The sequence below is a fragment of the Manis pentadactyla genome, chromosome 7 (assembly GCF_030020395.1).
Source record: "Manis pentadactyla isolate mManPen7 chromosome 7, mManPen7.hap1, whole genome shotgun sequence".
NCBI classification, from domain to species: Eukaryota; Metazoa; Chordata; class Mammalia; order Pholidota; family Manidae; genus Manis; species Manis pentadactyla.
Genome location: NC_080025.1, coordinates 94312250 through 94327916, shown reverse-complemented (window position 1 = coordinate 94327916; position 15667 = coordinate 94312250). Strand labels below are relative to the sequence as shown.

General features: G+C 39.9%; 1 protein-coding gene across 2 annotated transcripts in view; it reads right to left on the bottom strand.

The window, feature by feature from the left end:
* Positions 1-11711, bottom strand: part of ITGB8 (integrin subunit beta 8) — a 93133-nt gene extending 81422 nt beyond the window's left edge. The window contains exon 1 of one of the 2 annotated variants that reach the window (XM_036877291.2): positions 10641-11711. In XM_036877291.2, the coding sequence (XP_036733186.2) occupies positions 10641-10767 (127 nt within the window). In that variant the 5' untranslated portion in view covers positions 10768-11711. The remainder of the gene's footprint in view (positions 1-10640) is intronic. The other variant, XM_036877300.2, reaches the window with a different exon arrangement.
* Positions 11712-15667: the final 3956 nt, after the last annotated feature.

The following is a 15667-nucleotide window of genomic DNA, read 5'->3' as shown; positions in this document are numbered from 1 at the left end:
CTCTGAGAACTATCAGACACTCAGGTGAGAAATTAAAGAAGACACCAATAAATGGAAATCTATCCTGTGCTCATGGATAGGAAGAATTAATATTGCCAAAATGGCCATCCTGCCCAAAGAAATTTACAGATTTAATACAATGTTATCAAAATCTTATCAAAACCAACAGCATTTTTCAGTGAACTAGAACAAATAGTTCTAAAATTCATATGGAACTAAAAAAGACCCTAAATGGCCAAAGCAATCCTAAGAAAAAAGAACAAAGCTGGAGCGATTAAGCTCCCTAACTTCAAGCTCTACTACAAAGCCCCAGTAATCAAAACAATTTGGTACTGGCACAAGAATAGACCCATAGATCAATGGAACAGAATAAAGAACCCAGAAATAAACCCACACATATATGGTCAATTACTATATGGTAAAGGAACCAAGAATATACAATAGGGAAAACACAGCCTTTTCAACAACTGGTGTTGGCAAAACTGGACATCTACCTATAAGTGAAAGAAACTAGATTACTGTCTAACTCCAAACAAAAAAACAAACTTGAAATGGATCAAAGACCTGAATATAGGTCATGAAAACATAAAACTCTTAGAAGAAAACAAGGGCAAAAATCTCTTGAACGTAAGTATGAATATTTTTTTCCAGGACACATCACCTCAAGCAAGGAAAACAAAATAAAAATCAACAAGTGGGATTGCATCAAACTGAAAAGCTTTTGTACAGCAAAGAACACCATCTTCAGAGCAAACAGACATCCTACAGTATCAGAGAATATATTCATCATCTGATAATGAGTTGACATTCAAAATAAATAAAGAACTCACAGACCCCAACACCCAAAAAACCAAATAACCCAATTAAAAAATGGGTAGAGGACCTGAACAGACATTTCACCAAAGAAGAAATACAGTTGGCCAACAGGCACATGAAAAGATGCTCCATATCACTAATCATCAGGGAAATGCAAATTAAAAACACAATGAGATATCACCTCACACCAGTTTGAATGGCCACTATCCAAAAGACAAGAAATAGCAAATGTTGGCAAGTATGTGGAGAAATGATAACCCTCCTACACTGTTGGGAATGTAAATTTTTGTAACTGCTATGGAAAGCAGTATGTAGATTCCTCAAAATACTAAAAAGGGAAATACCATTCAATCCATTAATTCTACTTCTATGAGTTTACCCAAAGAAAATAAAATCCCTGACTCAAAAAGATGCATGTGTCTCTATGTTTACCACCACACTATTTGCAATAACCAAGATATGGAAGCAACCTAAGTGTCCATCAGTAGATGAATGGATAAAGAAGATGTGGTACATATACACAATGGAATATTATTCAGCCATTAAAAGAAAAGAAATCTGCCATTTCCAACAATGTTGATGGATCTGGAAGGTATTGTGCTCAGTGAAATAAGTGAGGTGGAGAAAGACAAATACCAAATGTCACTTATTTGTGGAATATGAAACAAAGCACAACAGAAGGAACAAAACAGCAATAGACTTACAGACACTGAGAAATGACTAGTAGTTACCAAGGGCTACATGTTGGGTCAGGTGGTGGGGAAAGGTGAGGGGGGTAAAGGGGCACAATAATTTGCCATCACATTATCAGTTGTTCACGGGAATGGTAATACAACATGGAAAATATAGTCTATGATTCTGTAACATGTTTCTACATTGATAGGTAGTAACCACAAGAGGAGGTGAGAATTTAATAAATCTGGATAATTGTTGAAGCACTGTGTTGTACATCTGAAACCAATGTAAGATTGTATATCGATATTTTTTAAAATGCCTTTTGAAGTTTACGGAGTAACAGCAAAAACTCACTAATGACAGAACCTTAAGTGTGCTTTGGAAAGGAATAGGCAGGGTGCTGTGGCAGCAGATGACAGGATGATGTCACCTAAAGGGGAAACAGGGAAGGTCAGAGAAAACTTCCCTGAGGAATTTGCCAGGTCCTTTTATTACATGATTGCATCTCTGCTCTGTCTGGCTCCCAAATATATGTTGTCTGTTAAAAATCACACAGTATTGTTAGGTTGCTGTTGAGAGTCAGACCATTCAGCTGGCTCAGCAAAAGCTGGTGAAACAGCACCAATCTATTCAAAGAATTTGAGAATTGAAATAATCACATAACATCCAACATCCATGTCTAATACTTTGACACGCCAACCCCTCTTTTTTCTACTTAGCTTCCTCTTGGACTTGAGATCTCTTTTGTTTTCAAACACTTAATCCCTTTCAGGTTCAACCCCTACACTGTTCTAAAGACCTCACAAGCTGCCTTTCTAAATACATGATCAAGTATGATTATATTTGAATAGATAAATAGGAGCTACTTCTTCACCATGTCTGAGGCTATAGAGTTTCTTCCTCCTGTCAGACCCATATTGCAGATCCACTGAGTGTGCAGAAATAGCTCAGTTTGCCTACCCCTTCTGGCCTGGAAGACTCTGCTCTATTCCCAAACAAATGACAGCCAGACTCCAAATTCTGTTTCTGAGCTTCTGTGCTCTCACATGCAGCACGAACACTTGTGGGCATTGCTTCCTTGCTCCCGGACAACCCCGAAACACCCAGATTTCTACCACACTTCACCTTTGCATGCCAATGGTTGGGAAAAGGGATGAAAGAAAGGCCCTTTTCCAAATATGCCATGGATATATATATGTTATTGATAATGCTTCTCAGATTCTCGAAATCCCTGACTGTCTCCCAATGTTCATGTAGTATCCCTGTGATCTTTTGGATGGAAGGGTTCAACAGCCTGTCTTGTATAACCAACTCATTTGGACCATCTTGGGCAACTTACTGCATAGCATCCTCAAAACCCTAGAAAGATGAGTTTGTGCTATTAAGGGTAAAGTTCCTGGGAACCCAAATCCTTCATAGGAAATCATAATAGGAATGCCAATATTCTAGAGAGGTGTGCTTCCAAAAGTTTAGGTAATTCCATATTTCTTGAGATTTTCTGAGTGTTTAGTTCCATGCTTGCCAATACAGACCCCTAACAAAGATCCTAAAGTGGGTTGACCAGTTAATAGGTCCTATGACTCCACGGCAGACCTATAGAACCTGAAGGCCCAATTCTGGTGTACTCTGGAGCTTCAAGTTTGTAACATAGTGTTAGAAACATCTTATTTCTTGGCCAGAGGGTCAAGAAAACCTTGGTTCTATACATGGGCTTTTTATTTAAAGAAATTAAACCTAAAGTTAATGAGAAGTGCCCTGTGTAGGTTAAAAAAAAACATGCTATCTGGGTGGCTTATGAGAAGTCTATCCTATGAGGAAGAAGGATATAACTTCCAGTGATAGTTCTAACTGACCAAAAATTTCTACACTGACAAATAATTCAGTCAGAAGCAGCACTTACCTTTTTTTAAACCTCAACATCAAATGCATCTCTGGGAGGACAAAAAGTCCTGATAATCTGACTCTTCATAACGCTCATAAGTCAATTTCTGCCCCAACAAGTGCACCACAAGAAAATCTGGTCTGCGGCCCTGGCCTCACAGAGCAGAGAACTGTGTCATCAAGACTGTGCTGACTCCCAGGTAGCCAAGGATCAGTCTGGACATGTATATCAACAGCATAGGCACCCTAACAGGAAGCACTGGCCCTTATTTCTCCACTGTGCTATGCTGCCTTTGGCAAGGCACAGGTAACATGCTTGGGAACCTCCTCCTCTTCTCCCACTCTGTCATCATCACATTAGATGCCACTGGGCATCATGTGGCCTTGGATTTTTAAGGGGCATCAAACATGCTACGTCCTCTAGTAATAATATTTAGTCCTCTTGTTTCCATTACCCACCTCAGAGGTCAGGCACTGTGATTATATACATTGGCCCTTACCTTAGGGCCCTGCACCTGATGGTTGTGATTGAAACACTCATCAAAAGGGATCTTCCTAACCAAAATTCAGTATGTCTGGAATTGACATTCTGGAATAGGTCTCTTCTTAAATGTCTTTTTTCACTGTTACTGTCTTCCAGATGAATTCCCTTAGAACCTGAGCCCCATCTATCATTTCTAGAGGACTTTCTTTTGCAAACTGTGGTCCACTCGTCTTCAATTCATCATAAAAATCCAAACCAAATGTACAAAAAGGACAATTGAGGCACACCTTGGGAGATACGCCTTGCATTAAGAAAGAGACCAGCTAGGTCTGTTTTCTGCCAATAATACAATGCTGCTACAATGCATTCTTTGTTTCAAACTAGAATAACCAGTTCTATAGCAATTCCTTCTTACCCCAAAACTTTCTTGTATTCTTTGTTCTACTGCAGTTAATTAATACCTTATACCACTAAGCATAGTCCACCTGGCCTCCTAGCCCTACTTGAGCTGGCAATCAGGAAATACATTGCCTATTTTGGCACTCCTTAAGGTACTTCCTGTAATGTAATCTTGTAGAATTTTGAATTTTTCTTTTAATTATCTTCTTCAATCTCATAATATTCTACAGCTTCTTTGGAGCATAGTGACAATTCTTCATTCCATAAGGGTGAAGCTTTCTATCCAGCTCCTTTCTCTATACAGTATCTGTAACAATTACTAGGGAATTACACTAAATATATGGCCCCCACTGAAATAAGGAAAAAATGCTTGTACCTGGGGAAATATCTGTGGTTGAATTCCAAGAATAGGACCCTGATGTCCTATGTGTATGTAGAACACAGAGTACCTCAACTGAGTCTGCATTTTACCATTGGCCTATCTTGAAATACCAATTCTTTATATCTGAAGCCATGCAAAACATCCCTGGCCAAAAGCCACTGCACATTTCACATCATCTGGTAATATCATACCTAGTGTACCACCTAGTGATACATATTTGACACAGTTCTTCAGAGATGACATATTTCTTGTCTTCTGTCCACCTGTCCTCATTACCAGCCTTTCCTTCCAATTCCAAACTTGGTCTTTCTCATGGACTCTGGCTTGAACTAGCTGTTGGCACCTGCATTCCTTACCCTCTACTACCTAGGGACTGTGATTTTTTTCTGCAATTCTCAAGAAATCAGACTGCAGCAATACTAATCTGGAATGGCAATAGACTTTTTGAGAAATTGTAACAGTATATATTGATTAAAACAAAATAAGGCAAAACAACAAAAACACTTGGGAAAGAGATCTGACACATCTCCAAAACCACTAAAGCTATTATGGTTGGCTCAATGATAACTTAGCATGAGAGGCCACTTTTTAAGACATTATATGTTGTTTTAAAATGTGAACTTTTAGTACTTTGATAACAGCACTCAAAATAAAAGGATCTTTTGAAGTCATCTTAAGAGTATATATATCCATTAAGACCACTACATTTTAACATTGCAGTTTAATTTAATGAGCTTATTTCCTAATGTAATTTTAGTTGGGAACTTTAAAAAAATAACTTAGGGGAGATAATTTTAATATATGTTTTTCCCTACAAAGAATCAATCCCAGCACTTTGCTTGAAAGGTAGTAGTTTTAGTTAAATTGTAAAATCCCAATGGACATTACTTTGACTTTCATTACATTTTTCCTTAATATGTAAATCATACTAATATACTTACTGTGAAATAGAAAGGAGGTCACATTAAAATTGATTTTTAAATTGAAAAGTAATCCTTTTAGTCCATGAAGGCAGTATGGAAATACTTTTTCTACATATTCATTCACTAATAGATGTTAAATATATGCTAGCTGAATAATTCAACCAAATTTGGCTAATTTGTGTCAATAAAATGTTCTGTGACATGTTTTAAATTAATAGGGGGAAATAAGAAGTAAACCAAATTAAAAATATGCATATGCTAGACCCTTACTATAGCATTATTTGCAAGAAAGGATTCAGGGTAGTATGTATACATCTTTGAGTTTACCAAAAGGCATTTAGTTACTAATATGTAAAAGCACCTTGACATGAGTTAGTTCTTGTTATGCAGTGATCTCGGTTGCTTTCATTGCCACCCTTCCCTCAATAATATTTAAATTACTTGATAAGTCTGCCCCTAACATTTTTAGGGTTAAATACAAGAGTACAAATGGTGGAAGGCATACATAACAAGACTAAATATTTAACAGTTATAACCCAGACTAAGAAACCATCAAGTGAAATAAGTTCTATTTTCCCACCTTGATAAATATACATCTATAATACACTAGAAGGCTAGGTCTGAATTTAGAATTTCAGACTCTTTAGATTTCTGGTTGGGATCTTGGCAGTGTGTAAAGTGTTACCCCTCCAGCCCTTGATTTGCCCCTCTCCTCTTGTAGCTTTATTCTGCTTTGCAAGCGGCCTATCGCTTACCTGGATGGACACCCTAGCCTGCATGTCCAAGCTCTGTTTACTTCCCCCCTCCTAGGATTTGGCATATGGGTGGCACAGTCTACCCACAGTGCAGCCCTGAAAGTAGTTTGGGGCTGTTGGGCAGAAAATTCTGGAGATGATCTAGAAGGAGATTGAAGACTCTGGATAGGCATGTCTGATGGCTTCCTTGCCCATGGAGAGAATCACAGCAGGTTCCTGCGAGGCCCAGGGTAGGGCCTCTTCTCACCCTTGGGAGATAATCTGTAGTGGTGATTGAGAGTGCAGAGCCACACTCACCCAAGTCTGAACTCTGGTCCCATTGATTATTACCTAGGAGATCTTGAAGAAGTTACTCAAGGTCTCTTTAATTAGTTTGCTTACCTATAAAATAGGAATTATCAAGTTACCTACGTCAGAAAGTTGTGGGCAATGAAAGATACAATATATTTTCATACCACATGTACAGGAAGGTGCCTGGAATAAAGGAAATACTTCAGAAACGTTCACTCTTGTTAGTCTTTTAACTCTAGCACCCAGAGCAGTGCCTGACACAAAGCTTTAGGTGCTTTAAGAAAGTCGACATGAACAATGATTAAGTGGATTGAGTTTGTCTTTTCATTGTGTGTTTTTAGTATTTGATTAAAATGACTATAAATTCCAGTTTATATAATTTAAATAGAAATCAATTTTAAAATACTAATTGAGGGTAAAGGATCAGGGTTACTTTTCATAGAATTATCAATAATGAAAAGAATAAGCACAGAAGTTTGAAAGCAAAACTAATTTGTAAAAAATGGTAAGTTTCTGTTTTTATCTTTGCTGAAGATTTGCCGGTAAAGTCAAAAGCGACTTTTTTTTTAAGTGGACTGGGAAAGCAGAAATAAGTCTCTTTTATGCGGTTCAATCTTTTCTATTAGAACTCATTTTTAAAAGGAAACTATATCAAAGTCAAATTCTAGTGAGGATTAGCATGAATAGGGCTTATTTGCTTAGCTGTCCAATTTTAAACTGATCACTATTGTCCTCACCTTATTTTTGAGCCATTTATTTCATATATTTTATTAGGCCTACTATGAGCTAGGCTTTGGCGACACAGAAACAACAGATAGTTTCTTCCCTTAAGGAGTCATGCATGGGTATGAAACAGACATAAAGAGCTGGAGAGTTCTGTATGGAATGTCCTGGAAGGGATTTGTCTGCCATGTGGAGGAGCCTGAAGACAATGGGAACCATGGAAGTTCCTGAGTAGGGAGGTAAAATATGGACAAAGGCATGAAATGATTAGGTTAGACTGGTTAGGAAGATGATTAGGTTAGACTGGTTAGGAAACTCACAGGATGAAGGATATTTCAGGTTTTCTCTATCCTAGTGGCATTATATTAAAAGGAGGGGACAGATCTGAGAAACCTCAAAGAGTTCATGGACAAAGAGTTGATGTTAAGAAACAAAAGTATCCATTTTCCATTAATCATCTTACCTAGTACTAGGCAAAGGAGCTTTTTGGAGTCAGGAATTTTTCTGGCATTTTTCAAATCATATCAAGCTAATCTGCTTTCATATACAGCACAAACTTTTTCTTACCAGAAAGTGTCTCAGTTGCTTTAAGACAGAATTAGTTTTGGATGCTTATTGTGCACATTATTTGAAAGACTGGAGTTTTAAACTGAAGGCTTGGTTCTCATAAATATCCTCGCACTTTACATAAGCATAAAGAAACCTGAGAACATTTTTGCTATGAAGTATGTTCTGAGGTAAAATAACACTAGAGTTACAAAACAGTGTAATCCAGTTGATTATTATTTAAAAGAATAAATAGCTGATAATGCACAAAAGGTAAAATTTCATTGCAATAATAGTTACCACTTTTTTTTAAAGAAATGGTCAACTTCAAAAATTTGTCACTCTGTATTGCACTCTATATATTACATGAAAATGTAGGTAAAAAATATTTTTAATTAGCAAATGAAGAAACAACAGTGTTGTTACATTAACTCTTCAAATGTTAACCACTAGGTATTCTTTAGTGTTTTCCAGCTACTCATTAACCATTTTATAGTGTTATTGTTTCTCTCATTGTCGGTAATTTCCACCAGGGAAAGTTGAAAAACAAACTCCAGTAACTTTTTTCTGGATCAGGAAAATGTTCAGAATTTATTAATAACATCCTCCTTGCTCACTATTTATTCATTAGTAAAGTCCACTATGTACTGGGATGTTTCTATTTCAAAAATTAAACCCAAAGTTATATTGTTGTGCATTTTATGGTTTCTTCTTGTATGGCTTTATTGCCCTCAACATTTCCTTGGTGTAAACTACTGAGCAAGGAAACCAGATTTCTTTTGTAACTGATACCTAAATTTCTATTCTGCTTTAACCATCTAATTTTCACTGTGAAGACACACAATTTGAGACTTGTAGCTATATCTTGAAAGTACAAGTTTATGCTGATCTCTAATTTTCTGAGTTGTACTGGCTATAATTTAAATTTTTTGCATGCTTTTAACTGCAGTGTAAACCAGTATACATCAGAAACCCTTGTGTATTGACAGAGACTGGGGAAAAGGATGCCTTGTTCTGATTTCAGATAAGCATTCCCTTTTCACAACTGCAGGTACATGGGAGCCCATTCATAATATTTGCTTCAAATCAGTTATAGTCACTGGATTGAAATACAATGCTATTACATGATTTTATAAACATAATGGATATTTTAAAATTATTAAATTTTTAGAAAATTCTAGAGACAAGTAGGAGTTTTTCTTTTGCCTATGTATTGGTGACAGTATATACTCTGTTGACACAAGTTTTGGTCATTTTATGCATGTGTGTATGTATGTGTTTACTAAATCTAGAAAAATGCTTTTATTATTAACACAGGATGAAATTATGCTTGGTGGAAAATCTGCAACAAATGCATGTTCTACTTAAAAGAGAATGGATAGTGAATGCTACTTTGTCCTTTCCTTAAGTTTTACTTATTTTGAAATCAACATATAAGCCAAAAAAATAACTACACGATAAAAATTTACACTAACTGCTCTCAATTCACATAACTGAGTAAATCTCCTTTTGAAACAAATACTAGACACCTATATATGCAACAGATAAGTGAAGCTAGCTGGAAGTTTCCATTATAAATACTTATTAAGGTTAAGACTTGACTATTTTAATTAGGTTCAGACAGCAACCTGGCACATCAATTTAAAGAATAGGAGACAATTTTAATGTACAAAACAATTACAACTCCCCTTCAACAGGACAGGTCAGGGAAAATCTCTGAAATAATTTAAGGGCTCAATAACCAAACAGAGATAAAGTAAAAAAAAAAAATTAAGTATGCAATAATCACTGTATTTGTGAAAATAAATGGCCTGTGTTTAAAAATAGTAAGAACCCATTTTAAATTGATGATTATTAGTATTACTGACTATATGTTTTACTGTTTGCTAACAGTATAGTACTGCCACCTTACATTTGCATGTACTTCAAAAGTGCCAAAATACCTTTTCCTGTACCATTTGACTAGAGTTCTTCTTTGTGAATTAGGGAGTTCAGGTATTACTATCTCACTGGTAAAATGAGGATGATACACTTTATAAAAAAGTGTTCTCTCAAAAAAAATCAAGGTAATTCTGACAGAAGTGGCTTGCCATGATTGAAAACTGTCAGTCTTTGTCCAGGGTTCTGTCTTGGTGTCTCAGTCTCTGCCTTCGAGCTCACTGAGGGATCAGTTTGCTAAGAATTCTTTTAAAGCAGAAAAAATGGTGACTTAAAGAATATTTCTTAAGTGTGACTAATTCATTCATTCTTCTACCAACTGTGATATAAGAAACTTGTATGCTGCCATCTTTTTCTTTCATGGATTCAAAAACAGAAGACTCACTCCCATTATACCAATTTATCCCCAGCCTTGAATCAAATGCAAGCTAGTAGTTAATGGACACACATGTTGGAAAGATGGGGGAGCATCTTCAAGGATGCCTTCAAGGAGGGTGCCTTCAAGGATGGAGCAGAACCCCTAAATTGGTTTCTGTAAATATGACCCTCACTTTCCCAAACTTCCATTCTATTATTGCTTCCCCAACACCAGGGAGCAACACAGTGTTTCCTCTTATAGTTATTGCTGTCACTGGGGGAGGAAATGCTTGACACCTGGCCTCCCTCAGACAGCCTGCAATAGAGGATGCTGCCACACACCAGCCCTTCAGAAGTTCTCAGGGCAGATGTAGGCTGACACTGGGCCACTTACCTGGCCAGAGTGCTCTTTGTGACTGCCCAAGACCTTTGGGGAAGAGAAGAAAACAACAGAAAGCAAAACAACTTACCACTTTGGACCAGTCCAACAACAACTGAAAACATCCAGGCCGCCCGGAGGAATGGGACAGGACCTGGCCGGCAGTTTTGCAGACAGAAAAATGCGGCAGTAAAAAAAGCCAGGACCGAGCAGCTCATAATGCAAAGCAGCCCACAGCGCGCCCGCCGAGTGGCTGCTATCCGGATGCGCCCTCGCGCCTCCCGGGGGCACCTCTGGGGCCCGCGGGCCAAGTGTCGCTAGGACGTTTCCGCAGGCACGGCAGGCGAGCACTGTGGCTCGGAGCAAGCGGTGCAGGTACGCTGGCCCAGGCACCGCTTGGCATCTCAGGGCCCTCACGGCCCTCCCAGCGCAGCACGGCCGTTCCTGCAATCTCCGCGAGAAGCACCTCCTTCGACGGCCAATGGCCCAAGGCGGCGACGCCAGCAAAGGCTTCGCAACTAGCTCTGGGACAAAGAAAAGAGCTTTTGTTTCTCTCTAGCTGATGGGGCTTCTGCTGCATAAATCAGCTTAGCAAGGAGCCAAACACAATCAAACCCAAACAAAGCCTGAAGCCAGGGGGAAAAACCAGCCTAATGTTACATTCACTGGGTGATGCTGCATCTGTGGGAGGGGACGCCGGCGAGGCCGAAAGGGGGAAAAGTCGATGGCGCACCAGCCAGCGCGAGGTTCTTCCACAGGTGGGCAGGGAGGCCAACTCCACTTGTTTGCAGCTTTGCAGCCTCTTCAGCTGAGCAGCGGGCAAAGTCGAAGCGGCAGCGTCTTGGCTGGCGAAGGAGGAAGCTCGGGGTGCCAGCAGCGAGGGGAGGCGGCTCTGGGAGCGCCCTAGAAGCCCCCGCCGACGCCCGCGGACTCGGAGCGAGGCATCGCAGCTCCCTGCCTGGCCGGGAGTGGAACGCACCGCTGCGAGCGCAGAAGGGGAGGTTCCTCGGGGTGCAGGAGCCCGGCCTTGCGGGGCGGGAGCTTCGTGCCCTCGTCCTTTTGGCCCCAGTATTCGGCTCAGGCTTCCCACCGTCCAGAGCCCAGGCAGCCGGGGCTGTCTGGGGTGCACCCGGCGAGGATGCGAGAGAGGCGAGGCTGGCGAGAGGCGGGGAGCAGTGTTCCTGCCCTGGCTCCCGGGGTTGGGCGGGGGGGACTCCTAGTGTGTGGATAACTGGGCGCTCTCGGGGCCGCGAGTTGCTAGGAAACCGCCCCACGCTACCCCGCGCGTAGCCCCGGCCGCCTGCAGGCTCTGCAGCGGCTCCGGCGGCCGCAGCAACAGCTCGGAGTAGCGTGGGCGGGACATTGGTGAGGCATGAAGTCACCGCGGCCCACACTCGCTCTTTGTTTTGCTCACTCCAGCTCTTTCTCTCCCCCTCGGCTCTGATCGTTGCCATTCCCGTCGTTCACAGGAGCTCCTGAAGCGTGGCCGCGCCACAGGAATCGCACGCCCTGTTCCCTTTCCCTCTCCTCCCGGGTCCCTGCTCCCCAGGGCTCTCCTAGGGGATGTGGAAGAAGGAATGGCAGTCGCGCGCAACCAGCCTCTCACCCCGGCGCTGTGCGCTCCTTTGTTCGGAGACACTCACTGGCCGGCAGCTGCAGCATAGAAAGTGGAGTCCACGGGCCTCTCCCCGCCCCCAACACCCTCAGTTCCGCCGGTGCGCACTGCCCACTCTGCCTGCAAAACTGATCGCGGCTCCTCCACTCGGAGCCTCAGCCCTGCTCCTTCCCAGTGGCTCTGGGCTTTTCCTAATTTACAGTGGGTCTTTTGACCTTAAGAGTCGCCTTCCTAATAACGGAACAAAGAAGTTACAAAGGGCAGCAAAACAGGAGAGAGAAGTTAAAGAAAAGAGGTAGGAGGGCATTTTTGCCTGCTTGCAAGTTAGAAATTTGGGTGTAAGCAGGGAGCTGAGCAACTCTCGGAAAGCCGCGCGCCTCCGTGTGTCCTGTCACTAGCGCGCTAGGCCGAGGGAGGCAACCCCGTCCTCCAGATCGAAAACAAGGCACTGTTTCCAATCGGAGAGACAGGGTGATGGCTTTCTTTTTCCTCTAGGGGCAGGAGTGGTTCCCCGTAGTAAAGTCTGACCTCTCATTTTTCCACTCGCAGCCTGGCCAAACTCTTTGACAGAGCTCCTGCCTCTTAGAGGCATCAGACCAGTCCAGCCAGGTCAAGGTGAAATATGCGGGAGTTTCCCTCCTTATTTAATAGTTTCCATCTCCATATCTGAAGTAAAAAAAAAAAAAATAAGTAGGAGGTGCTCTCTCTCTTATTTCTGTTTTCTAATTGTTAATTGAGTGAATGGAAAGTACCTGGTTAATAAACCACAACGTTGAAAACTCCCCCTTTTCAGGTGTGGACTGCACACTGGGGCCCACGGAGTTAGGTAAGCCAACTAGGAACTCAATTGGAAAATTACAAGTGCCTCAGAGACACTAAGCATGTCCTTTTTTCAGAGACCAAATGAATGATCCAAACCTGAAAAATTCATCCTGGTAAACACAACTCCACTGTAGACCATGTACTCTAAATAGAATGAAATCCAGTTCAGCTTCATTATTTTTATTTCCTTAGTTCCACTTTTGAACAGCTATGGTTTTTGCTTTTGGTAGTCTTATAGGAAGGGCCTGAAAAGTGATTGGAATGGGGATGAGGACTTGAAATTAAAAAAAAAAAGGAACATATTCATGCTTTATTTAGTGACTCTTAAGTGGGTCAGCATGTGTATTTTCCAGAAATTATATAACAGTCCTAAGGCTTTTTGCCACCCTTGAGGCAGTGCAGTGCTATGGTAAAGAAAAAAAGACAATTGCTGATTCCTGTAAGAATGTGTGTGTAAGTGCACTCTGCATTGTAAAGTGACTGTCATATCAGTTTTATGACATTTTAAAATCTAACTCTTGATATTGGAAACATACATGAAAGTTATAGTATTAAAATTTCAATTTATGTAAATAGTATTAGATATGGTTTTGTGAAATTGATGAGGTAGGCACTAACTTTTTAACTCTATACAGATCTTCCTCAATTTACAATGGGGTTACATTGTAAGGTAAAATAAATCTTAAGCTGAAAATGGATTTAGTATACCTAACCTGAGGTACACCATAGTTTTAACCTAGCTTACCTTATAAGTCTTGCTCAGTATACTTAGCCTACAGTTGGGAAAAATCATCTAACACAAAGCCTGTTTTATAATAAAGTACCAGATAGCCCATGTAATTTATTGACTGTTGTACTGAAGGTGAAAAATAGAATGGTTGCATGAGTATAGAATGACAGTGGGTATATCAGTTGTTCACCCTCATGATGCCCAGCATCACATTGTATCTCATACTGCTAGACAGAAAAGTTCAAAATTTGAAGTACAGTTTATATTGAATGAGTATCACTTTTGCACCACCTATATACTAAGTCAAAACAATTGTGTAGCAAGAGGAATAAAGCAAAGGTGGTAAATCTGTTACAGAAAATTTTGAAGTGTTTCAAAAAGAAAGACTTCCTTGTTTTGTTATATGAAGCCCATACAAATACATGTCAAGATGCCAGTTTTGTGGAGTTGAGGAATAAGCACAGTGCTGTTTATCACCACTTCCCTGTTGTAAAGAGGTTATAATTCTGGTTATCAAAATAAAATAAAACAATATGCTAGCCTGAGACTGTGATCCTTGCAAATGAAACAAGTTATCGGTACATTTTGAGCTATAAAGAGAGAAGTGAATTCTCCTGAGCCTTGCAAGCCATTTGTAGGATTTTCTTATAGTAAATATAACTAGTAACCCAGGAACAGAAGATTTGCTTATTCTTAATAAATGCCATTGGTCATCACAACTCACCTTTTTCCTGTTAAAAATGTACAGGATGTTGTGAGGAAATGCAATATTGTTATCTTCATCTTATTACCTGAAGAATTCAAACAGAGAAAAAGATGTTCCAGAAGATGATGACTTTATTAATTTCTGTTTCTGTCATGTTCTGTTGTCCTGCTTTGAAAATTCTGACAGTTAATTTTTCATCATTTGTGATTATAAGAGCAAATGATATTCACAGATAGGCTAAAAATAACTTTAGCTATTCATTCCAACCTTCCTAGCATCAGATTCTTTTAGTTGTTAATAAGTCATAAAATTAGATTAATTAAATTAAGTTTTTTTCCTACTCCTGTAACCTTGATTTCCACTAACTCAGTTTATGGTGAGGAATGAATAAGCTATACATGGCTATCAGGAATGAGAGAGACATCTGAGAGATTGCCCCTTTTAGTATGTATTCAGCCTTAACTAAATTTTGTCCAAACTATTGACCTCCTACTTACAGCTGAAGACATATTCACATTCTATTATTTTCTTTTTGAAGTTGGGATCAGAGATATTCAGTAGGTTTTAAGTAGGCGCTCACAAGTTGTCTATGAGCTTGCTTCATTTGCAACTCTTTGGAGATAATGAATGGTCCAGCCAGTGGTATGTAGCATTGTGACTGACTTCCAGCTTCTTCCAATGATAAAGAACATAAACCACTGGAAGGTATTTTTCACTGAAATATAAGGTAGTATTCCTCATACTGTGGACTGAAGACTGCCTACAACATAATCACCTGGAGAGTGATTTCTTAGTTCTATCTCGGAAGATTCTGAATTCATAGATCTTGTGTTGTGTGCAGCAATATGCACTATCACAAACACCCCAAATCATTCTTTATGCCCTGAGGTTTAAGAGCCCCTACCATAATCGATTAACACAGAAACTCCTCAAAGGCCTCATGTATGTGCTTATTGACAAACTCCAGGTGCAAAGTCAAAGAAAAATGAACTCTTGGAGCCACTGTCTCTTCCCAAGGTATTCTGTGGATGATTAATACTTTCAGAAACACTTTGGATAATTAAGTTTGGGAAATGCTGGGTTAAAATTAAATTAAATCCTTTATTGGAGGATTTTCCAGAAATTTAAATAGGCCAAGATGCGATTGGATTCTCCATACGAAGAATCCTTTATTCAGGGAACATCTCATAGACTAATTTTCCACAGCATACTGCTGAACTAACCCTATGTTACAAATGTGGAAAC